The sequence below is a fragment of the Lingula anatina genome, chromosome 8, assembly GCF_051362555.1.
Source record: "Lingula anatina isolate TDL-2025a chromosome 8, LinAna3.0, whole genome shotgun sequence".
Classification (NCBI taxonomy): domain Eukaryota; kingdom Metazoa; phylum Brachiopoda; class Lingulata; order Lingulida; family Lingulidae; genus Lingula; species Lingula anatina.
In genome coordinates, this window is record NC_141774.1 from 18,856,842 (window position 1) to 18,882,156 (window position 25,315).

The 25,315-nt window shown below is 37.7% G+C and overlaps 1 protein-coding gene across 3 annotated transcripts; it reads left to right on the forward strand.

Annotated features, from left to right (window-relative positions):
- Window positions 1–1,860: 1,860 nt before the first annotated feature.
- On the forward strand, window positions 1,861–25,187 carry LOC106180189 (scavenger receptor cysteine-rich domain-containing protein DMBT1). Of its 3 annotated transcripts, XM_086994274.1 has the most exons (32): window positions 1,861–2,017; window positions 4,693–4,751; window positions 6,278–6,413; window positions 7,071–7,246; window positions 8,439–8,580; window positions 8,720–8,919; window positions 9,084–9,222; window positions 9,431–9,630; window positions 9,783–9,921; window positions 10,595–10,794; window positions 12,831–12,969; window positions 13,178–13,377; window positions 13,531–13,669; window positions 13,869–14,086; window positions 14,341–14,479; window positions 14,934–15,133; window positions 15,556–15,697; window positions 15,923–16,107; window positions 16,461–16,599; window positions 17,361–17,560; window positions 17,894–18,035; window positions 18,225–18,442; window positions 18,837–18,978; window positions 19,453–19,649; window positions 19,968–20,112; window positions 20,900–21,081; window positions 22,355–22,468; window positions 22,631–22,747; window positions 23,124–23,277; window positions 23,671–23,740; window positions 24,051–24,190; window positions 24,554–25,187. In XM_086994274.1, the coding sequence occupies exons 1-32, from the start codon at window positions 1,974–1,976 to the stop codon at window positions 24,591–24,593; spliced, it is 4,797 nt and encodes a 1,598-aa protein (XP_086850400.1). In that variant the 5' UTR covers window positions 1,861–1,973; the 3' UTR covers window positions 24,594–25,187. The 3 variants fall into 3 exon arrangements, with proteins under 3 accessions (XP_086850400.1, XP_086850401.1, XP_086850402.1); XM_086994275.1 differs by lacking the exons at window positions 13,869–14,086; window positions 14,341–14,479; XM_086994276.1 differs by lacking the exons at window positions 9,783–9,921; window positions 10,595–10,794; window positions 12,831–12,969; window positions 13,178–13,377.
- The last annotated feature ends 128 nt before the right edge of the window (window positions 25,188–25,315 follow it).

Here is a 25,315-nt window from a genome sequence, read left to right on the forward strand (position 1 = left end):
GCTCAAACACACCCACAAACACACTGAAAGGCTAAATTAAAGGCCGTTTAGCACTAACAAATGTATAAACCTAACCAGTGGATATATTCTTTTACATCGATTTAACTAAATAACGTTTATAATCGTGCTGTATAAAGGGCAGTTTTAGCAGTTTAACTTGTAGTTGGTTGGTATGAACCACTTATCCAGAACATACTGTATTTGGAAATGGCATTTTGCACAATATAGAATGTTGCTATAAACAAAATAAAGGCCGAGTCCCAAAACACATTTTTTTACTGTCTGCACACAATCTCTGAAATGGTTGTCATGATTTTTAAAGGAAATACAATAAGAACCTAGTCTTTCACACTTAAGGAGTGATTTTTTCATACTCTGGAGCAAGATCGTCATGTTATATATATATATATATATATATATATATATATATATATATATATATATATATATATATATATATATATATGTGGGGTAGGGGCGGGGTAGCTTCATTGCACCAAAACGTCCAGATTGAATGTTTCTCCACAGAGGCTCATACGTAGACTTTGTACACTTTTTAGAAGCCCCTGATATAAGAAGGTATATATCTAAAAGCACCACACAAATTCTGTTTTATAACCATGGATGTGCACAAGAGTGCTCTTCTACTAAAAGAACTGAACTATTCATTGAATATCCAATCACAGTGGAAGCAGCTGTTATAACAGTTTACTTAGGGAACTAACTGCGTTTTCTTTAGCTCCTGTTCACCATAGTGTCACAGTCAGCAGTAACGCTATGTATACAGGTATACAAATTAAAAGAGGGATCACACTTATCACCACAAGCGAGGTAGTTCTAACTGCAACAAATCCAACGTTTGGGAAGGGTCTGCCCCCACACTATTCACCTACGTTGAGAAGGTTTATTACAGCACGTAAAACTTTTATAAAGTTTCACACACAGTTGTTGGACTGTTACTTTCACAAAGTCAGACTTCTTTGTTGAAACGTAACGTTGCCAATGATAATTTATTGAACTGTATCCATGCTACAAGCGATATAATCATTCAAATTACCCTGTAATGAGCGCGAACCGACCTTTTCTTTAAGACTGTCGATGGACTCTTTTATCCAGAATTTTATTCATATCTACAGAAAGCCCCCACCCCTCGAACCGATTCTTTTCTTCTGGACTTTCTACTCTCTTATCATTTTTTTATTCCATCCTTTCACACAGCCCCACCTCCCCGTTTTCTTACGGAGCACCTTGTACAACTCGGTCAATCAAAATTACCCGAAATGTAGGTAGGACACACCTTGGAGATAAGGGAAACTTCGCGAAAATTCCAAGATTTGTTTGTGGGATGTTAAGTTCTAATGCAGTGTCTATGCCCTTAACATCAGTAGATCTATAAAAAAAAGTTTAGCAGCTCTGTCATGCATAGCATATCTCCAAAACATTGACAAGTGATGCATGTTTCATTCAACTGTTGGAGCCATATGGTGTGCGTGTTTGCAAAATTTACAAAGAACCGGTTTCATTTTGAATAGTTTGACCCAAGGTCGTATGACTGGTGTTTGCGTTTTTTTTCAACGGAATGGCACATGTTGAAATAGTCACTGTTCAAATAGCCAATAACGTCAAGATATAATGTATAATGCAGGGGCTTTCGTAATTAACCGTAATCTAAATTCTGCCAATTTAAGATAATGCGGGTTAAATGTTTATTATATCAAATATTCCCAATATACAAACATGAAAACACACGGTATGTGTGTATAAGCATTTTCAAACATTCATTGATACGTGTAAAAGAATTGTTCAAATAATTACATACGGTGGTTGGTAAAATACAAGCTTTTGTCGACACAAGATGTTGCACTTGGTGACAGTCAGATACATAAGGGAGGCCAGGGGACGTTCTCGTCAATCTGTCATCGCATCGGGCTCTTCAGAAAAACTTCCTGTCGTTGATTCCAATAGGGAGAAAGATGACCAAGTTTTTAGTGATCTGCCTTCTGATTCAGATTTTCTGGTAAGCAATTCCTGTTTTCATTTTATACTTCTGTGCTTACTGCTCGCGGGGTTTGAGACAGTCAAAATGCACAGGACGTTTTGTTTTTTAAGTATGTCCTGTGTGTTTTGCCTCTCGGTTTAATTTACACGAATGGCAAGTAAATTTTGGTCAAAAGTTTGGGTTTGGAGATTTTTTCTATTTCGGAAAAGTCAAATGTCAAAAGCGCTGAAAACAGTAAAGCATACAGTTCAGTTGCTTTGAAAGCGAAACTACTCTGTTAAGCGAAACTTCCGTCTGTTAAAATCTGACAGACAAAATTTCCATTCCCTACTTAAACTGTATACTTCTATAAGATTTTATAAAAAATATATGATGAATATAAATTCAGAGATATAATATTTTTTTATCATTCACCCCGGTGGCAGGCTTACAGAGTGCAATGAAACCAAAATCCATTTAAGGCTTATCATTAACTCCTTTTAGTCGATGATAAGCATTGAATGAAAACACAATAAGAATATTCTTTTTATGTGTCTAATTGGTAGGTAATTGATATAAAAAACTTTTATGAAATTAAATTGTACACATACAGGTTTTAGTCTCTTCTAACCCTTAGTAGGACGCAGATAATAATAATAATAATAATAATAATAATAATAATAATAATGATAATAATATGTATTATTATTATTATTATTATTATTATTATCATTATTATTTATAGAAAGATGGTACTTAGATGACTGGATATTTCATGCCACTCCTGTACGGACATGTTTAGCTAGACAATTTTTCTTCAGTTTAGCGCAGTGTTTCTTGTACATCTATATCATTATTCGGTCGTGTAAACCAAAGTGATACAAGATCGAATACATTTTTGTGGCAACAATGATTATACCATTGCAGGAGACAAACTGAAAACAAGTCTGATCATGAAAGGCTCTTATTACTTGACGTGCGTCGCATCACTTTTTTACTGCAGGTGAAACGCAAGACGGTGACTTCAACTTACAATATTAAAGTCATGTTACAGCGTTCTTTTAAGATTTTTCCTTCAGTCGTTTATTTTTCAAACATTCAAACATCAACCTTAATATTTTGGTTACACATTTTCCGAAACTTGCCGTTTTTTCTTTTACTGGGGTGTTTGTAAATATGACAATTTCTATAGAAACCGTCTTTGTGCTTCCCATTTATAAATCTTTTTTCCTTCGGATTGTGCGAGTCTTTTCTGTTTCGCACTAATGTGAGAGACTGCCAACTTTATAAACTTGCTTCTACGCAAGGAAGTCACCCAAACGAAGTTCCGGCACAAAATGAGAGAAGTTAACCGGGTTAATGTTGGTGAGTACATAAAATGGAAAACAACTGTTTTGCTCCCCCCTCCACGCCCCAACACAAAAAAAAAAAAAAAAAAAAAAAAAAAAAAAAAAAAAAAAAAAATACTTACCAGTGGTTAATGAATCCATCCCGACATTCAAAGTTATTCCGTGTTCTTTGTTTAAAAGTTTTTTTTCTTTTCATAATCACTTAATATTTTATTCGGAGGTATAGACATGAATAAATCTACGTGGCTTGACGGCAAACACAGATTCCAGAATATTTGCGATAACCGCTTTGTTGGTGTTAAAATAGAATTTATTATATTTCTATGATTTGTTTAAAATGTATTAATTATGAGATATGTATCTCATAGGAACAGGTGCCATCCCTATAACATTTGTGAAAAGGGTTGCATCCCCGTTACGTACTTAGATGACCAGGCCATATCTTTAATATAATTCAGTCTTTATTTGCATACTGGATCTCTCCCATCTACACCCGTAACATTTCTGTCCTTTTGAATTTGTTCATCAACAGTAAACAATCTTCCCATTAACTGCACGCAAAAATTGCCTGGGGAACTGGCCCGTTGTCGAATATCAAAAAATTCTTTATTTGACAAGTCGAAGGGTGGCCGGCCGAAAGACTGACTCCTTGGTTCTGCAGCACACAAAGTAGGAGGAATTTAATTAAACACGCGAAAAAAATTATTAAAGAAATTAGCCTAAATTTTGATACAAATGTTTCTCTTTCGTTATCTGATATTAACTCTGCACCTATGTAATTCAAAACGATAAAAATAGTTAATGTTTACCATCTAAACCCCAAACTTAACCAAAAGCCTTCTTCATACTTAAAACCCTCAAAGAAAATTAATTTTAAAAGCTGGACTACAATCTCTCGGGTTAACTTCACTGTTTGGCACGTGTCATCTCACATTAATTAACAATCAGTTCAGGTTAGCTTTACCGCTGAACCGTCATTTCATACCTTCGACGACCGTAGTTAATGAGATGCCGCGAGCATGCGCAGATACCCCCCCTCTGCTATTGTTAGAATGAAAGTTTGGAAAGAGAGGGATAGCGAGACGAAAATAACCCTGTGATTTTCATCACGACAACCTAGAATTTATTTTCAACTTATTCACATTAAGAGTGCATTATTACTTATTGCATTCAAGAAAGTTTCAGGGTTATTCCTTTTTATTTTGACAATATAACCGTTTATACCGGACTTTCTGACCATCCCGTTTTTTATCCGTCTGTTTTTGTTGCTTCAATTTTGTCTCGTTAAAAACATATCAGGAAGACCACACCTGACCCGAATTTTCAACCTGTCACATTGTTCACATTTTTTTATTAACTATTCAGGTACTGCCATGGACGGGGTATAAAGCGACAAGCACGATCTGTTCCAGCTCCAATACAAGGTAAGGTAGCAGTAGCTCAATGCCAGTTGTCATGGCGCCATAGATTAACTCAAATATAGAAGTAGATCCGTCTGTTGGTCTTTATGGATCTATTCTATCCGCTATTTACAAAATTTAAGGGTGCTGGCCGCTATATATACCACCTAGCGGTCAGTGAGTATCAACATCTACTCACTTTAGTCTGATGAAAGCCTTCGCCCAGTTTGGCCGTAAGCTAACGGTATGAAAATATTTCGGCTTGTCTTTGATAATTTTTATTTACGATAGATGTGTCTAGTTTTTGAAGAAAGACGTCTTCTTCTGGAATTTGCTAGCACCTAACGACATGAAAATGGTAGTCATATGATAGCATTGGTAATTGTTCATGACAAGTCCAAGCGCCACATATGCCGTTGCGTTTGTTATATGCTCTTCCAAGAAATATAAAAGTTATTCGATCAGAACAGACCCATAAAGACAAATAAATGGCGAGAAAAAGTATTTATCAGGTTTTAAATATATGCCAGTATAATAACAACATGATAACATTGCACAATCGAATTGTTGTGAGTTGAAATAAACAGAGATCACCATTATTATGTATCGTGTATCAACTACTGGACTCATGCAACTGTTATAGAAATGAGAAAGAGAAAGTTGCTAATACATGTAGTACCTTTTAATAGAATACAAATATCCACAGGTATGTAATTTTTCTTTCACTGCACGCTTTGGCAAGTTAATTAGTAGCCGCTAAAGCGAACAGACAAAATAAATTAAAACGCTCTAAGATATGCATTCTTAAAAACAAGTCAATGTTTTTCTGTTGAATTTTCAGTAAGAAAACATCACAGCCGGTGCTAATTTATTTGTCTTCTATTATTATCAAAAACGAACTGAGCACATGTTGATACAGCTGTTACACGTAAACAAATAGTAGGCCCTATTGAGTAAAACCACAGTGATGAAACAATTATTTACTTATCTTTTTTATTTGATTATTTATTTATTCAAAAATAATAAATCGAGAGAGATCCATCGCCGCAGCTGAGAGAAGTGCTGAGGTCAACCAAATAAGACTGAATATAACGAAAAAGGTGAACAATTAATATAAAATATTTCCTAGCGAACCATGGTGCTTCCAGTCTTCAGAATTATTTAATTCTTTAAAAGAATAAACAAATATAAATTTCAACTTAATACAAATATCACAATGAAGAAATTACAATAAAACACATACATAGAATAACTAAAATACGTACAGTGCTGCCTCCACTCTTTCGCGTACATGACTAGGCGTGTTCCAACCATGACAATACAGGGTGACGTTTAATTACCACTCAAAAGAACACCAATCATCCAAAATATGATGGGCCACTCACATCAAGACGACAAAACACAAAGCAAACAAGACAAACAACACAAACAAACGAAACAAAACAAAAAATAAATTTGCCGACACTACTGTTGGCAACAGTAATATATGAATGTTAATAAAATGAACCTTATTATTTCCATTTAAATCTTCTCTTTGGACTTCTTTTCAGTTCGGCTGGTCGGCGGGACCAACAGCAGAGAGGGACGCGTCGAGGTTCGTCAGGGAAGCGATAGCTGGGGCACTGTCTGTGATGACAGCTGGGGTGCCGACGACGCCACCGTGGTCTGCAGAATGCTGGGTTTTGGGTAAGTATGTCAAATATTGGTTTAACTGACACATTCCATTTCATACACATAGGTAATCTGGTTGATGACGTTTGTTTACAGTGATGTATAATGAAAACAAGTGCGGATTATGAAATAACCCATTAGATGTAATGGTGTATCATGCGGAGAAACCCTATAAATTGACAATTCTTTATCAACCAAAGTTGTTCTTTTATCATCCTTAAAAATTCCCGGAATGTTTAACAAACCCCGTGTTTTATAATCAGATCATGGCCGACTAATTTGATGAGGGGTAGGCATTCCTTGCTAAGACTAAAAACTGTGTGATTATGGCACCTGAAGGACAATTTTCCGGCAAATATTATCTATATGTGCACATATTGAAAATAAAAAAGAAAAAATGAATTGAATTTTACTCGCGGCGATCGTACCCCCCTCCCCCCTGCGGCGCCATTGGCGATACCCACCCCCCAAACACCAGAAATTACACGTGGGGCCATTTGTCATCCGCAGGCCATGGCTTCTTTCAAATCATTAGTGAAGTTTGTATAGAAGAGTACTGGTATCTTAGTGAAGCTCTCCGGTGTGTGTGCGTGTTCGTGTGCGCGTGCATGTGTTTGTGCATGTGTGTAGAAGTTGAACATTGTTAACGATGGGTCATGATTGTCACTGTAGCACCGGCACAGCCACCGCATTCAGTAGAGCTACGTTTGGCCAAGGTACTGGTTCCATTAACATGGACGACGTGGCTTGTACTGGCAGTGAAGGCTCTTTGGAAGAATGTTCCTACAGAGGTTGGGGATCGCACAACTGTGGACACTCGGAAGATGCCGGTGTTCGGTGCAGCACTCGTAAGTTTGTACCTGAAAATAATGATTTAGAAGATATTAAAATACCTGTCGCTTAGGTCATAGAAATTACACATGTATATGCCATTGTGTTGCGAGTAAATTTCAGTTAAAGGGAGGATAACTGTTCGTTTTGGCAAAAAAAAAAATGAATTTTCCTGGAGTAAACAACAATTTTCCCATACTTACATGTACCAATGGTTTATTAATCCATTTCTACATTAAAAGTTAGTCCCTTTTTTATTTATTTTTTCATTTGTAAAGAGATTCTTAAGAGATTATTACAGAGTATAGCCATCACGTGGTCCGATGACAAGCCCAGATATCAGTTTTTGTGGTAAAACAGAATATATCATATTTCTGTGAGTTGTTGACATTGTTTTTAATATGAAATAAAGACCTCATACAAAGAGTTATTAACCCTTTAAATCTAGTGCAGAGGCGGGAGTCGTATCTCACCTCAGTGCAGTGGAATACAGTATGTATACCATCATGTTGCTATACATGTAAAATTACCTCTGTCCTATCCCTTAGTGTAAGGTCTGCTAAACATGGAATTGTAACACATGTTCAAACAGCACATCTATTGAAGTGTATTAATAATAAGTTTAATATTTAGAGAAATATGATAACCAATATAGCATACGTGTATTTGACGCTATAGTAAGTTCATGTACACTAAGTTCCATAAATGATTATGAAATGATAATTTGTTCCTTTTAAGGTTTAAACCTTCGAAATAAAATTTCTTATTGAAATTAATATTGTTGGTTAATTTGATTCAAAGATTTTTGGGTTTTAAATCGCCTGTTAATTTTACTCTACTACTAGTGAAAATAGAGAACAAAACATTAATTTTTTGCACATTATGATGAATTTAGTATTTTATTAATTCATTGGTTTTATAAGACGACCAAAACATTACCCTATCATAACACTGTGCTAAATCAAATGTAGGTTAAAAAAGAGAAACAATATTTGCAGACATCTGCTTTTAAGAAATGTTTTGATATATGTAATTGTATTAACTGTAATCTACTTAGTAGGTATTTAGGTATTTACAGAATGTATTTTAAATGGAAATTAAAACGGTGGTGACATAATGAGTTTATCATGCAATGTTTGATGAGATAATATCTGAAATAATAAGTCAATTGAACGAAAATAATAAATAATCGTAAGCAACTTTTACTAGCTGCTGAAGTAAGATTGGTGGGTGGTACTCATGACGGTGAGGGAAGAGTTGAGGTCCTCCATAACGGCGAATGGGGCACTGTCTGTGATGACAGCTGGGGTGACAACGATGCCCAGGTGGTCTGCAGAATGCTTGGTTTCTCGTAAGTATTGTTTCAATTCTTTATAGATATCAGGGTCATAATATTGATCTGAAAATTAAAAATGTAGTTGTCCTATTTCAACATTATCTGATATTTGAACAGATGTTTAAAGTGTTTTACATTCTAATTGCTCATTTAGATCTTCTGGCGCCACTGCCCATGGTACTGCCCATTTCGGCCGAGGTACTGGCTCCATCCACATGGACAACGTGAACTGCAATGGGAACGAGGCCTCTATTGAAGACTGCAGCCACAACGGTTGGGGAACTCACAACTGTGGACATCATGAAGATGCCGGTGTCAGATGTACCTCTAATACACCAACAACACCCTCGCCAGGTATGATAAACCCACCCCTTAAAAGTTGCGATCTTGGAATTGGTAATATGTACGTTTATTTAATCTTTTTAAATGTGGAACATTTTAATGATATGAATAGACAAAATCAGAACACCTGTGGGGCATCTCATCTTATCAAATAAGATACATGTACTGATTTTCAGTTGAAGTAAGATTGGTGGGTGGCGATCATGACGGTGAGGGAAGAGTTGAGGTCCACCATAATGGCCGATGGGGCACTGTCTGTGATGACAGCTGGGATGACAACGATGCCCGGGTAGTCTGCAGAATGCTTGGTTACAGGTAAATATATATTTTAAAAGATATCATGTTTACTAAATAACTGTTTAAGCCCATCACTTAACATTGGGCAGTTTCAAATAATGATAACAGCTAGGGTTGTCGTCACCGGCTAAACAAGCACCAACCTTAAAAGTTATTGGTTTGGTTTTTGGGACATTCTACCAACAGTACATATACCAATATTTGACTTCGACATTTGAACTTCCAGCCCCGACGACGCCGTTTCTTTTTCACGTGCTCATTTCGGTCAAGGTACTGATCCCATCCTTATGGATAATGTCGCCTGCTCTGGAAACGAGGCCTCTATCGAAGCTTGCGGACATAACGGTTGGAGCTCACACAACTGTGCTCACTCTGAGGATGCTGGTGTCAGTTGTGTAGCTGCTGAACCTACTCCTGCACTGCCTGGTGGGTTAAAGGACAGTTTTATTCTATAAGCTATTTAAAAAATCCCCTTTTTGAATCTAGATCGTTGACATCCTACACACGACTGTTATTATGAACTGAAATGATAATTTTTATGTGCATTTTCGCTGATTGTCATCCACATCCCCTTGCAGTTGAAGTAAGATTGGTGGGTGGTGATCGTGACGATGAAGGAAGAGTTGAGGTCCTCCATAACGGCGAATGGGGCACTGTCTGTGATGACGGCTGGGATGTCAACGATGCTGCTGTTGTCTGCAGAATGCTTGGTTACGGGTAAGTATATTAAATAACGGTTCAACTGACACTGTGCGTTCCACTTCATACACATATAGGTTAATCTGGTTGATGACATTTTTTAATACTAATAGTGATAGATAATGAAAACTGGTGCGAGTTGTGAAGTAACCTATTTTATGCAATGATGTATCTTGCAAGGAAATTATATACCTTGAAACTTGTCCTTTCTTCATCAACCGAAGATGATTCAATCACCTTTAAGAATTTCACGTGCTTTAAAATCTGAATATTGATTTGCTAATTTGGAGAGTGGTACAGTTTAGGCATTCATTGCTAAAACTAAAAACTGTAATGATGGCACCCGGAGGACATTTATTCAGCAACCATTGTCCATTTATGCATAAATTAAGAAAATAAAAAAAACTGAATTTACTAACGGCGGTTGACACAGCCGACGTTGTACCCTTTTCTCCTCCTCGGCGTCATTGGCGACATGTGCCCCCCCCCCCCTCTCGAAAATCATAAGTAGGGCAGTTTGTCATCCCAAGGTCTTCATTCAAAGCATGTTAGTGAAATTTTATACACCGAAGCAGAGTATCTTAGTGACCTCTCTGTTGTGTGTACTTGTTCGTGTGTGCGTGCGTGCGTTTGTGTGTGTGTATATTTGAAGATGAACATTGTTAACGATAGATCGTGATTGTCACTGTAGCACCGCCGACGCCACTGCATTGAGTAGGGCTGCGTTTGGCCGAGGTACTGGCTCCATCCACATGGACAACGTTAACTGCAATGGAAATGAGGCCTCTATTGATGACTGCAGCCACAACGGTTGGGGAACTCACAACTGTGGACATCATGAAGATGCCGGTGTCAGATGCACCTCTAATACACCAACAACACCCTCGCCAGGTATGATAAACCCACCCCTTAAGAAGTTGCGATCTTGGTATTGGTAATATGTACGTTTATAATAATAAATAATAATAATAATATTTATTTCTTAAAACCGCACTACACTAGCGTCTCAGTGCTGTTTACAGGTAAAATTATTAGGATTACAACTTATTATATATATAATAAAAGCTAAGGTAAAAAAAAAAAAAAAAAAAAAATTAAAATAATTAAAACTTTTTTCTGATAAAATGAGAAGATATTAATTAAAATACTGTGCAAATAAGAATGTTTTTAAATCTTTTTTAAAAACCTCAACACTGTCAATAGTCCGAATGTGTGAGGGTAATTGATTCCATAAAATTGGTGCTGAAATTGAAAATGCCCTGTGGCCGTAGGTTTTGGTTGTTTTTTTATTATCATTTCTGATAAAACAAGGAGTGGAGGTGGATCTGGTAGACCTGGTGAGACTGGGTGTACTTGGATGTAGCATCGAGTTAAAATATGAGGGGCATTCACCTCTAGTGAATTTAAAAACAAACAACAGTAATTTAAAAACAATTCTCTGTCGTACAGGAAGCCAATGTAGTTCGAATAAAATGGGTGAAATGTTTGATCTGAGAGGGATTTTGGTCAGTAGTCGTGCTGCAGCATTTTGGACAGATTGCAATTTTTCAATTTGATAGGTAGGAAGACCATACGGTAGACTGTTTCCGTAGTCAAGATGTGAAGTTATAAAGGCATGGACAAGCCTCTCCATTTGACTTTTATCAAGGATGTGGGATAGTTTGGAATTTTTTTTAAGATCATAGAAAGCGGCTTTGCATTTTTTGCTGATGTCGGCAGCCATATCGCACCTATTATCAAAAATTACTCCAAGGTTTTTAACCTCATCTTTTACCGTGACTGTACTGTTTCCAATTTCTAATAGTTCTAGTTTTTCCGCATCCTTAGAAAAACGAGAAGTAAAGTGAACTACTTCTGTTTTGCCATCATTGAAAACAAGTGAATTGGCATTAAGCCATTGGCTCAACTGAATAATACATTTCTGGATGGATGGTATTACATCTGATGGCCTGTCGCAAACAATATAAATTTGTGAGTCGTCTGCATAGAGCATAAGGTTAAAACCGTACTCAGAGACAACGAATGTCCTCAATTGGTGACGTGTAGAGAGTGAACAGGATGGGGCCGAGTACAGAACCTTGTGGTACACCACAAGTTAGTGGTGTTGACGGTGATTTGTGAGTGCCTATTGAGACTGATTGCTCACGCTCAGTCAGGTATGATTTGAACCATGCCAATGCAATACCATCTATACCGAAACGATTTTTTAGTCTGTTGAACAAAATTTCGTGGTTTATTGTGTCAAAGGCTGCAGACAAATCAAGTAATAATAAAACCACTTGTTTCTGATCATTGAGTGCCAGAAGAATATCATTGTACACCTTGAGCAGCGCTGTTTCAGTGCTATGATGTGTTCTATATGCCGATTGAACCTTTGCAAAAAATGGATGAGTATGCAGATAGTCAGTTAGCTGTGTCGCTACTAGGCGCTCCAGTACTTTTGAAAGAAATGAGAGGTTTGAGATGGGACGGTAGTTCTGCAGGTCATTAGGGTCTGGATTGCCTGTGGCCTTTTTTATGAGTGGTCTGATTAAAGCTTTCTTGAAACACCCAGGGACTATGCCGCTTTGAAGAGATGTGTTGAAAAGCTTTGTAATGGAAGGTAGTAATTCTTCTATGCATTCCTTTGTGAGGTTAGTTGGAAGGATGTCCAATTCTGATGATTTTGGCTTAGAGGCGTTTATCAGCTTTTTTATTAGTTCGGGAGTAGCGATGGTAAAATCTCTGAAAAAACTCGGAGATGTAGGAGGATCAACTTCTTGTATAATGGAGTTGTTAATTCCGCTTTCAAAGGATTTTCGAAGTTTTTCTATTTTGTTATTTTAATCTTTTTAAATGTGGAACATTTTAATGATATGAATAGACCAAATCTGAACACCAGTAAGGCATCTCATCTTATCAAATAAGATACATGTACTGATTTTCAGTTGAAGTAAGATTGGTGGGTGGCGATCATGACGGTGAGGGAAGAGTTGAGGTCCACCATAATGGCCGATGGGGCACTGTCTGTGATGACAGCTGGGATGACAACGATGCCCGGGTAGTCTGCAGAATGCTTGGTTACAGGTAAATATATATTTTAAAGAATATCATGTTTACTAAATAACTCTTTAAGCCCATCACTTAACATTAGGCAGTTTCAAATAATGATAACAGCTAGGGTTGTCGTCACCGGCTATACAAGCACCAACCTTAAAAGTTATTGGCTTGGTTTTTGGGACATTCTACCAACAGTACATATACCAATATTTGACTTCGACATTTGAACTTCCAGCCCCGACGACGCCGTTTCTTTTTCACGCGCTCATTTCGGTCAAGGTACTGATCCCATCCTTATGGATAATGTCGCCTGCTCTGGAAACGAGGCCTCTATCGAAGCTTGCGGACATAACGGTTGGAACTCACACAACTGTGCTCACTCTGAGGATGCTGGTGTCAGTTGTGTAGCTGCTGAACCTACTTCTTCACTGCCTGGTGGGTTAAAAGACAGTTTCATTCTATAAGCTATTTAAAAGGTCCCCTTTTTGAATCTAGATCGTTGACATCCTACACACGTCTGTTATTCTGAACTGAAATGATAATTGTTTACGTGCATTGTCCCTGATTGTCATCCACATCCCCTTGCAGTTGAAGTAAGATTGGTGGGTGGTGAACGAGACGGTGAGGGAAGAGTTGAGGTCTTCCATAATGGCCGATGGGGCACTGTCTGTGATGACAGCTGGGATGACAACGATGCCGCTGTTGTCTGCAGAATGCTTGGTTACAAGTAAATATACGGTTCATTTTAAACAGCACTATATTTTCTTGGTATCTTTTAAAGTACATATCGTCATGTGGTAAATTAAAATGATGATAACAATTAAAGTAAATCGTCATCGTTTGTGGCAAGCTTACAAGTTTTGGTTTTGCTTTAGGAAATTTCAACCAGTAGTAACATTATTTAACTTAAAAATTTTAAATTCCAGCCCTGACGACGCCGTGTCCTTTTCCCGCGCTCATTTCGGTCAAGGCACTGATCCCATTCTTATGGATAATGTTGCCTGCTCTGGAAACGAGGCCTCTATCGAAGCTTGCGGACATAACGGTTGGAGCTCACACAACTGTGCTCACTCTGAGGATGCTGGTGTCAGATGCTTTGTTCCAGAACCCACTACAACGGCTCCTACAACTCCTGCTGGACCAGGCATGTATTAAATAAAAATGTATTTCCTGCTTTTTCAATCTCTTGCACATTTGAAATTCTGAATATGCAATGGAAATTTATGTCATAATTACTTTTCAAGGGTAAGTTTTTAAGTTAAAATTCAAACTTTTATATTTCTGTGAACATGGTGATTTAAAAACGCACATTTGATGTATTTTATTTAGACGTGCATACAAACAAGTTATTAGGTATATACCGGTAAAAAACTAATCGTCGGCCACATTGTTTTGCAGTTGAAGTAAGATTGGTGGATGGTGAACGTGACGGTGAGGGAAGAGTGGAGGTCCTCCATAACGGCGAATGGGGCACTGTCTGTGATGACAGCTGGGATGTCAACGATGCCCAGGTGGTCTGCCGAATGCTTGGTTACGAGTAGGTGTTGCGTCCTTTCTTTTTTAACGGCACGTCCTAACATATATTTTGTGCTCTTAAAAAAAGGAAAAGAAAAATATAGTTATCCAGAGTCACCTTAAATGTAACTCTTTCGGTAACCAGCTCTGTCGCCAGTAGTCTTGGTGAACTCAGTACACATTTTTAGGCCAAACTTAGATGAACATTATAGAACTTTCTATCGTTTTGTAGGATACACTATGGTAAATAACATATACCAGAGCGTCCGTCCAACGACTGGGTCACATGTTGAAATAGAAGTGAACAAATAGAATAGAATTTACAGTAATTGGTTATTAAATGTATCAAAATAACCTAACGACACACTGTAATAATGATTTGAATTTTTAAACATATGGTTTTATCAATTGGAAACAATATCATGATGTTTGCATGTGTACAAATTGTTTGTAGCACATTTCCAAAACCATTCCAGTCCCGCTAATGCAGTTGCATTTAGTAATGCCGAACATGGTCAAGGAAGTGGTGGAATCCACATGGATAACGTTAACTGCGATGGAAGTGAAGCCTCTATCGAAGACTGCGGTCACAACGGTTGGAGATCACACAACTGTGGACATCACGAAGATGCCAGTGTCAGATGCTACTTTGTTGAACCAACAACACCAGCACCAAGTATGATAAACTCACTGTTATAGATTTGAATTGATAAGTGTAACATTAGTATTGGCCTTTTATCATGTATACAATTATTTGGTGATGTTATTAGATTGGAAGTGCCGCCCTCTATCATCAGCTGTGAATTGCGACTTTTTACAATTTTACTCGTATTTTTTATTCTTTTCCGCGTAACCTTAAAAAATATTTTGTTCACGTTCCTGAGAGAAAAGGGCTACAAATCGATTTACACTGGTACGTGTACATGTAAGACTTTTAGTGGTAACACATTAAAAGATCGTTAATGAGGAGGAATATTTCGTTTGAGCAAATGTCTTTTGGCCACTTACTAGGTTTAATGAAAATATGCAGCAGTAATGAGATAAATATGTTAAACTTCCGATATTTATTGACACGTATTGATCATACCTACATTTCAGTCGCTGTCCGATTGGTCGAAGGTGCCATTGAGGGTGAAGGTCGAGTTGAAGTACGTCAGGGTGAAGGCGAATGGGGCACTGTCTGTGATGACAGCTGGGATGACAACGATGCCGCTGTGGTCTGCAGAATGCTCGGTTTCAGGTTAGTATGCAGTACGGGTGTAGGTTCTGAAAACTACACGCAAGTGCTGTTTTGTATCTTTAAAATGTTTAATCTTATTAATCTGTGGCTCCTCGATTAATATATGACGATGTTCGCAAGCTTAATTGGGTTAAGCAAAATAAGATGGAAATTATAAGTCGTTAAATCAAGTGTGATCAAGCATTCTAGTTTGAGTTTAAATAAAACGCGTCTTCTATTTTGTAGCGATAGTGAAGCCACCGCATTTAGTAGAGCTACCTTTGGCCAAGGTACTGGTTCCATTTACATGGACGACGTAGCTTGTACTGGCAGTGAAAGTACTCTGGAAGAATGTTCCTACAGAGGCTGGGAATCGCACAACTGTGGACACTCGGAAGATGCCGGTGTCAGTTGTGTAGCTGCAGGGCCTGGTGAGTGTTCTCTTTAATATTTTTTTACGATATGTATATATCGTTAAATTGAATGTTCAAACGTGACTTTCAGTGACAATATTTTACTTGGATATGATTATTTCTATTCACAACTGATGTTAATTATTAAAATGATGGTCACAAATTGCAAATGAACAAAATTTACTGATAAAGAAAATAATAGTAATTATAGTAACAATGCTAAAAGAAACTTTCTTTAATCTAGCAATGGTCTCTGAAATACTTGATAGTTGATTTTAAGCCGCAGTTTGTTTTACTTTCATGTATGGACTTTAAAACAGAAAACACCGTTAACGTTGCTGATTTTTATCTCAACACATATTCATTTTCAGTTGAAGTAAGATTGGTGGGCGGTGAACGTGACGGTGAGGGAAGAGTTGAGGTCCTCCATAACGGCGAATGGGGCACTGTCTGTGATGACAGCTGGGATGTCAACGATGCCCAGGTGGTCTGCAGAATGCTTGGTTACGAGTAAGTGCTGTGTCCCTCCTTATATTTTTAAACGACACGCCGTTACAGACATTGTGTGATCTGTAAAAAAAAAAAAAAAAAAAAAAAAAAAAAAAAAAAAAAAAAAAACTAAGGAAACCGCCAATGTTACTATTTTGGTAGTCAGCTCTGCCAACAGGCCCCATGTCCGTTTCAAAAAAAAAAAAAAAAAAAAAAAGGGGTAAAAAAAAAAACTTAATGCAGTCCCCTGGCTTAGTTGACTAGGATTTTTAAGAGAGCGCTGTTACACTACTCCTGATAGAGTAAGACTTACCCATGTGATCATGTAACATTGGTATCTAAGTTCTTTAGCCAGGGAACCTGACTTAATTATTCATTTATTTTAATTTAATTTTATTTTATTTGAAACCGAGACCAGTACTGTCTTGGTCTATACACATTTTAGGTTAAAATTGATTGAACATTATTTAAATTAATTTGGTGTTTGTGGGGATACACTATGGAGCATGACATCTACCAAAACGTCCATCCAACGATTGGGTCACATATTGAAATAGAAGTGAACAAATAAAATAGAATATACAATAATAGGTGTATTCGCAAAAAATAAATAAATAAATAAATAAATAAATAAAATATATATATATATATATATATATATATATATATATATATATATAATGATTTGAATTCTTTAACATTTAGTTTTATCAATTTGAAACAATATTATTGTATCCAAGTCAGTACAATTTGTTTGTAGCACAATTCCATGACCATTTCAGTCCCGCTAATGCAGTTGCATTTAGTAATGCCGAACATGGTCAAGGAAGTGGTGGAATCCACATGGATAACGTGAACTGCGATGGAAGTGAAGCTTCTATCGAAGACTGCGGTCACAACGGTTGGAGATTACACAACTGTGGACATCACGAAGATGCCGGTGTCAGATGCTACTTTGTTGAGCCAACAACCCCAGCGCCAAGTATGATATACCCACCGTTATGGACTTGAATTGATAAATGTGTAGTGGTCTTTTATCATTTATATGATTACGAGATGATAATATCGTATTGGAAGTGCCGCTCTCTATGATCAACTTTGAATTGCGTGTTTTGAATTATTCTTCTCCTTATAACCTCAAAGGGATTTTGTTTAAGTTTCTGATTAAAAGGGGTATTCATCTATTTACGTCGGTAAGGTTTTGATTGGCACTCTGGGCAATTTTTTTAGCTTTAATCAAAATAAAACAGTACTCATATGAACATGTCAGACTTCCGTTACTAACTGAACATTATTGAACACAACTTCATTTCAGTCGCTGTCCGACTGGTCGGAGGCGCCAATGAGGGTGAAGGTCGAGTTGAAGTACGTCAGGGTGCCGACGAATGGGGCACTGTCTGTGATGACAGCTGGGATGACAACGATGCCGCTGTTGTCTGCAGAATGCTTGGTTACGGGTGTGTATATACGTTCTAAAAGCTACACTAAAGTGCTGTTTTGTACCTATACAAAATTTTGTCATAAAAATCTGTGGCTCCTCAATTTGTATATGATGGCGTTTGCAGGCTTGTGTAAAGCAAAATTGGATGTAAATAATAATAAAAAATTAAACGAAGTTTCAATAAAACGTGATTGCTATTTTGTAGCGACGGCGACGCCACTGCCTTCAGTAGAGCTACGTATGGCCAAGGCACCGGTTCCATTTACATGGACGACGTGGCTTGTACTGGCAGTGAAGGTACTTTGGAAGAATGTTCTCACAGAGGTTGGGGATCACACAACTGTGCTCACTCGGAAGATGCCGGTGTCAGTTGTGTAGCCGAGGAACCCGAGACAACACCGTCAACAACTCCTGGAGTACCTGGTAAGTGGAACTTAATGTCACGCAATGTGTGTTTTACCTTGATTTAACAAAAAACTTAATTTTCCTGTATATATTTTGCTTTTGTTAGTTTTTTTCATTTACATGATTACAATTCATGAAACTATTTTGGGGTACTACGATTGTCAAATTTAAGTCACGATTGCGATGGAAGGAGAATGATGGAAATCTACTAGTGGCTGTAAAAGTTAGAAATATAAAAATAACAAAAACTTGTAAATAGTGATTTTCTTAACGGTTCTATAAAGCAAATTTATGGTATTGACATTTAAAATATGTTTAAATGATGTTTTCTATTGCGACAAATCAAACCCTTGATCATCTATAATGAGACAATGCATATAAATGGTAACAAGAAGTATTCAACAAATATCAGTTTCAGTTCGACTGGTCGATGGTCGTCACCAAGGAGAGGGACGCATTGAGGTGCAGCGAGGAGGTAGTGGCTGGCACAGCGTTTGTGACGATGGATTCGGTGACGAAGAGGCAGCAGTTCTTTGCAGAGTTTTGGGATATGCGTACGTGGGTTTTTAACATTCAACTACATGTACATTAGATAATGCGTATTATTGTAAAAAAAAGTTATTCGTTTCTTAATTATTGTGTTATTATCAATGAGATGTGGCATTTCGACCCTCTTAGTAATTTCCTGCGAGAAAAACACATTTGTTCCTCGGAAAATATACCTCTTTACTGCCTTCATACAAAATTTAAAGCACATAAAATTGGACAAGAGCGAGGGAGCAAGAGTGTGAGACATATGTGGTTTCTGATCTGGTTAAGGGTTGATGAATCCAAAGACAAAGGTTTAACCTCGTTTCAGTGGCGTTTCAACCAAACGTTACATTATTTAAATTAAAGTTATTCACTATAATGTATTTTCATTTTCTAAACTATTGGCTCATGGTATCTGCAGTTGCATAAAAACTTGTAAGCTTGGTTTTATAATCGATAGAGAGCAATTGAACAACTAATATAACGTACCATTTTAGCTATTCCGGCGCTGTGGGACTTCAACGCTCCTATTTTGGCAAAGGCAACGTGTCCGTCGCTCCATATAAATTCTACTGCAATGGCCTAGAGAATTCACCCCTTGAATGTGTTAGAGAAGTTCTGGATGACGAAGCTGCTTGCGACCGCTATCACACTGCAGGAGTGAAGTGTATGGAAAAATCTGGACCGTACGAAGGTGCGATACATGTAGTTCCTTTATGCTATTCCTGCATCATGTTTCCTAAACGAAAGAAGTTATGTTTTAATACATTCTTCTACTTTTAAAAATGTTCTTCTTTACAAGTATTTGTATAGGCATATGACCTTGGGGTGCTGTGAAGATTAACAAAATAAAAATATATCTGTCTTGCAAAACACCAGTGTCGATTTTTACGATTCTTTCTTTCTTTAAAAACAGGCTGTATTATTTAGACAGTACGTGACGTAGATATCGGCCGTATTATCAAACGTGGTATTTGAAATATCGCAACCATTTATATTGCTTCCGTTATAGTGCGCCTGGTTAAAGATGGCGTTGAAAACAGTGAAGAGGGCCGCGTGGAGGTGAGGAACAGAGAGGACGGCAGTTGGGGAACTATCTGTAGTGACGGCTTTGATGACCGCAGCGCCGCAGTGGTCTGCAGGATGCTCGGGGACAGGTGAGTGTAATAAAAAAGTATACTTTTGTTGTGGATTGTCTTGAATGAACGTAACCACGTGAGAAAACGCGGGAACTTGAGGGTGGTTCGGTATGTAAATAGGGTATTGGGAGAGTCCACTATCTTTCTGATAAATTGATAAATTGCGACAAACTTTATTTTTATTTAACATGCATGACAGTTAGTTTTATGATTAACTTATTTCATTTAAATAATATGACATACAAAGACCTGATGTGCGAGATGAAATCTACAAAAAATCACCGATTAGGCTTTATTTCTCTGTTTATCTATTTGTAAGTGTTTTTACTTCCGCCGAGAAGGTAACTTTTTGGGGTTCTGTTTGTCTCTTTGCCTGTTTGGCTCTAAGCAACATGCAAAAAGTAATGGGCGGATATTGATGACATATCCAATAGCATTCGGCAGGGGAACAAGTAACAAACGATTACTATTTGATAGTCATCCATTGGTTAAACAATCAATCAGTCAGTTAATAAAGAGTGTCTGTTAGCAACATTTTGTGAAAAGGGGGATTTTGATGATGTTTTCAGGATTGGTCAGAAATTGACTGGATTTGGTGGTTATTAATTTATTAATCGATAATAAAAATAAAGCTCTCTTGGCGGAGGTTTGCAATTTCTGAGTGTAATTCTAGTTTTATACTTCTGTTTCTGACCGTCTTTTATATAATTTGAAAACGATTTTCTATTTCAATATTATAAATATATTTTAATGGTTTCAAAAGCTGCAAGGACACATTTTCACTTTAGATTCCTTTTTCTTCCAGCGGAGACACGGCCACCGCATTGGTTGACGGTGAAGCCACTCCAGGCAGTGGCGCCATCTTCCTTGATGACGTATCTTGCCGCGGAGACGAGCTTTCTTTGGATCAGTGCTACAGCCGCCCATGGACCGTTCACAACTGCCGCCACGAACAAGACGCCGGAGTGAGATGTATACCTTTCGAAGGTAGGAGTTTATCTATTTAAACAGCTTACAAGAGGCCAAGATCTACATATACAGGTAACGGACATACGCTGCGTTTATTGCCACAATGTATTTGAGCCCATGCAGTGCTGCTCTAGTCGAAAAGAGTTTGTTTAAGCAACGACCTTGAATCCATCACATGGAGGTTGGGGTTTAGTATAGTAATATCCTTGCCGTTGTCGATGGTTTTGAGTACGGCCCAAGGATGCCAAAGAGAAAAGGTTGGAATGGTTAATAAAAGGGAAAATAAAATAAAAAAGTGGAAAAAATAAATTCAGCTCCTGAGCGTCTATGGGCATACAATGTACCCATCCCTCTCTCGAATATCTCCCTGGAGTCACATTCGTAGTTATATATACTGGATATTACCGGCATATGCATGGGACTTTCGAACCTCTTCTGTATGAGTACCCTAGTTAATAATCAGCTGTTTTCTTACAGCATTCAAGTCACCGATAGCAAATGTGCTATTTATTAACCTGTTCTAACGAAAATGACATTTCAGTTCCATCATTGCTCACTGATCAGCAGTGGATTGCTATATTATTGCTTCATTAAACATTCACCAAAAAGGCAATTTATGATAACTTAGTTAATGATAGCACATAATCATCCATCTTTTGATATGATATATAGCATCTGATTTTTTGCGCTCCCGATGTTAACTCCCGAATTCCAGGCGTTTCTTGACAGTCCTACCCTAGGATCTAGATTTCGGTTTTGCCAGCTCGATCTTGATTTCATATATAACCCATATCAGCAAAACTGTTGAAGCTATTCCATGAGAACGTTTGAATAGTTAGCAAGCTAGCTTCACAGCGGCCCTGACACTGAGGGCAGACAGTCCAGGCGTCTGTCAATTGCGCAAGAACCATCTCAATTAATTACATTGAAATCGCTGTGCACAATGTACGGGTGTATGTGTAAATGCAAATAAAGAGCAGACGAGTATAATTAACACACGTGGAATTCAACAAACAATTTCACTGCTTCATTGCCGTTTTTATATCCAAAATAAGATACCAACACATTTGACAAAATTTTCAAACCCCCTGTTCTATTGGGCATGCCTTGGTGATGAAGAAATATTTGGCCATTTAAAGGCATTATATGCACATGATGCCTATATACCTCGTAGCGTTTTATTAATACTTGTGCTTGCTGCCCGAGGTCAGGTTAAGTGCAGCCTCATATCTCCCATCGGCCCTTCTTGAAGCTTTTTTTACGATCATGACGGCTGTATTTAACATTGTAGATGACCCTTGTGAAGCCCTTGGCTGCGGTGAGCACGAAGAGTGTGTCTTGGGAGATACTGGCGCCACCTGTGAGTGTGTCGAGGGATACCAGAGAAACGACGGCACTTGCGAAGGTGAGTTCCGTGGAGAGAGAGAGAATTCGTGTTTGTGTGTGAAAAAAATTAAGTCCGATCTAATTGGCGGTTCTGCCAGCAGTATCAACTTACCTTTATGAACAGAATTCATGCTGTTTATCGTACAATTAAAATTTTACACAATTTTGACAATTTTTTCAGACGTCGACGAATGTGCCAACAGCCCATGTGACTTCAATGCCGCCTGTGTGAACACAGTAGGAGGATTTAACTGTACTTGTAACGACGGCTATAGAGGAGATGGGCTCATCTGTGCACGTAAGTGTGACGTCAGAGCATCTTGACGTGACGTATATGATATGACGCAGTACGCAATTTTCACTGTTACTTCTGAAGTGAATGGCTGAGTATTTTGTTGATTGGAGGAAATACATGTTTTGAAAGGGATACAAAAAATCTAATTTTGCTTTCTACTGAAGTTACCATGTAGATTAACTAGTATTACATGTACATTTACTGCAGCTGCGGCGCTTAGTATATTACCATTTGCATGTTTACCCTACACAAAGAAAACTAAAGAGACAACACTTATGAAAATGCGTCACGATTAACAGACCTTATTTTCATTCCTTGCTCAACTAATCAATATGCTAGTACAAGTATGAATGATACGGTATTAATTACCCTACTTCAGCGCTCCCGTGCACCATTGATGTTTGTTACAACAGGCGATTGCAAGAGACCTGTGAAAACCTGGACAACGGCGCGCACCGATGCGTCGTGGAGTTGACGTGCGCCACTAAGTGGACGCAGTCGTGCAAGAAGGCACTGTCAAAGGCTGAGTGCAGGTAATACGATGATCTTAGATCGAGCGAAAGGGGGAGTGGAGCGAGCCACGGGCCACCGACCCCCATGACTTTTTGTTGCCTCCCCTCCCTTCCCCGTTCTCTCTAAAATATTATAAGACTAAATGGATAATGAATAAAAATAAATAAATAAATAAATAAATAAATAAATATTTTCAGAACTCCGATACATTTGTTTTCGACATGTATGACCACATTTGGAAATGTTTTTTCTGAATAAGTAACTTAAATTTTGGGTCTTAAATTTGAAATCACCAATAGGAATGAAATCCTTTTGCGAAACGTTCCTCAGTCCTTTGCACACAGTCAATATTAAGGCGACGTTGAAATACTTAACGAAGCCATTTGACTTAACTTCATGTACTGCCCTTTCAGCGTTCGTTGCCCGGCTGGATGTTCCTCTTCCAACGGGAAAGTTTTCACTGATGGCCAAAACTATGCAGCAGTAAGTGACACACAACACGCGTAGGGTCTTGATACTGTATGCAGCAATGATTTCATTTTTTATACGGAATTTTGGCTTGTTTCTTCTAAGGCAAACTGCTAAGCTTAAATGATCTCCATTGGTCAAAATAGGTTTTTATGACACACTGTCCTCAGCTGATATTCGGAATAAGAATACATCTGTTTTTTTGATATGGAAACTCTTTTTTTCCCCTATTCACCGGTTGACTGATTAGAAAAAAATAAGGCTTGATATTGTCGTTTTTATCATTTTTGAAATTTCCTTTATATTAATTAATTTCTTTTTGCAGCCTTCTTCCGTGTGTCTGTCGGCTATCCATTCAGGCGTTGACCCTGCGGCTGAAGGTGGCTTGTTTACCATTCGCCATACCCGGGTAGAAGACGCCCACGAATACCCCTCCACTACCAGTAATGGAATCAAGAGCAAGCTGTAAGAAAGTCCCTTGTCTACAATTAATTCCTCTGAATACAGGCATTTAAATTAAAAAAAAAATTAGCTACATGTTTTTATTTTTAAATCTTACTTACACTTGCTACATTTCAAGACTGCGCTATGTGTCTGCTTGCTTATCATTGCATTTATCTTTGTGTTGAGTTGCACTGCTTATCATTACAAATATAAAAACATGCTGGTAATGTATCTGAAAGTGCATTTAGCGCTCAAATATCAACTTGTGCACGACTGTCAGTTATCATCATATTCGTCTTCAAAAGTAAAATCTGGTTTCCTTTTTATCTAATGTCAAAACATTTTTAAAAATTTTTTTAAAATTAATACACTGTCTCTTTTCAGTAAACGTACCTACAGAGGAGATGCTTTCGTCGTCGCCTAAATCGCCCGAGGTACAGACGTAACGGACACGGCACCAAATGTTTTACGATTAAGTACAAAAGGACTTGCGCAAGGACACTTAAATATTTCCGTGGGTTAGGACTTACATTTATGATCTGCATTGGGTCCTTCGTGGTTTCTACCAGAAATGTAGTCACTGGCTTTGTAAGTAAATGTTTTCACTGGCGCCTAAGGACTATAATGGTTCTGGTATAGTAGACAACTTTACAACGGTTCTTAGAGTCTTCAGCATCGATAACATTTAATAATTTCATTTATGTTTAATACTTTCTAAAATGGAAGATATGGGAAATGACTATAATATAGCGGCACTTGCTGTGATGCATTGAAGCAATCCACATTTAACAGGAATCCTTTAATTCGGTTGTTATTATATATTATCTATTATTGTATTATTATATATTCTAAATGGTGTTTACAACTTATGAGGTGGTGTGTAATTTAACGTCATTTCCGTGTAACAGGGGTTTTTGACTTCATGGAACTATCTTTAAATGTTGAGGCTATTAAATTTCACTTTTTGTCAGCTTATGAAATGTTACTTCGGCACTAATAAACTTTGCTTGAGCAAGAACGAGAGTTTTGCGTTGGCATTTGCATAACAAAGCGGGATACGGGGCACACACCCCAATAACACCTACCGTATAATGAAAATAAAGCGCGTTTATATGTGGAGAATATTAAAAAAAGAATGTACGAGAG

Excerpts from the sequence above, each read along its gene's own strand:
- LOC106180189 (XM_086994274.1), top strand. The coding sequence starts at position 1,974 with ATGACCAAGTTTTTAGTGATCTGCCTTCTGATTCAGATTTTCTG. Across the intron at positions 7,247-8,438 it reads CGGTGTTCGGTGCAGCACTC|CTGCTGAAGTAAGATTGGTG; the intron begins GTAAGTTTGTAC and ends AACTTTTACTAG. Across the intron at positions 20,113-20,899 it reads TGCAGGATGCTCGGGGACAG|CGGAGACACGGCCACCGCAT; the intron begins GTGAGTGTAATA and ends TTTTTCTTCCAG.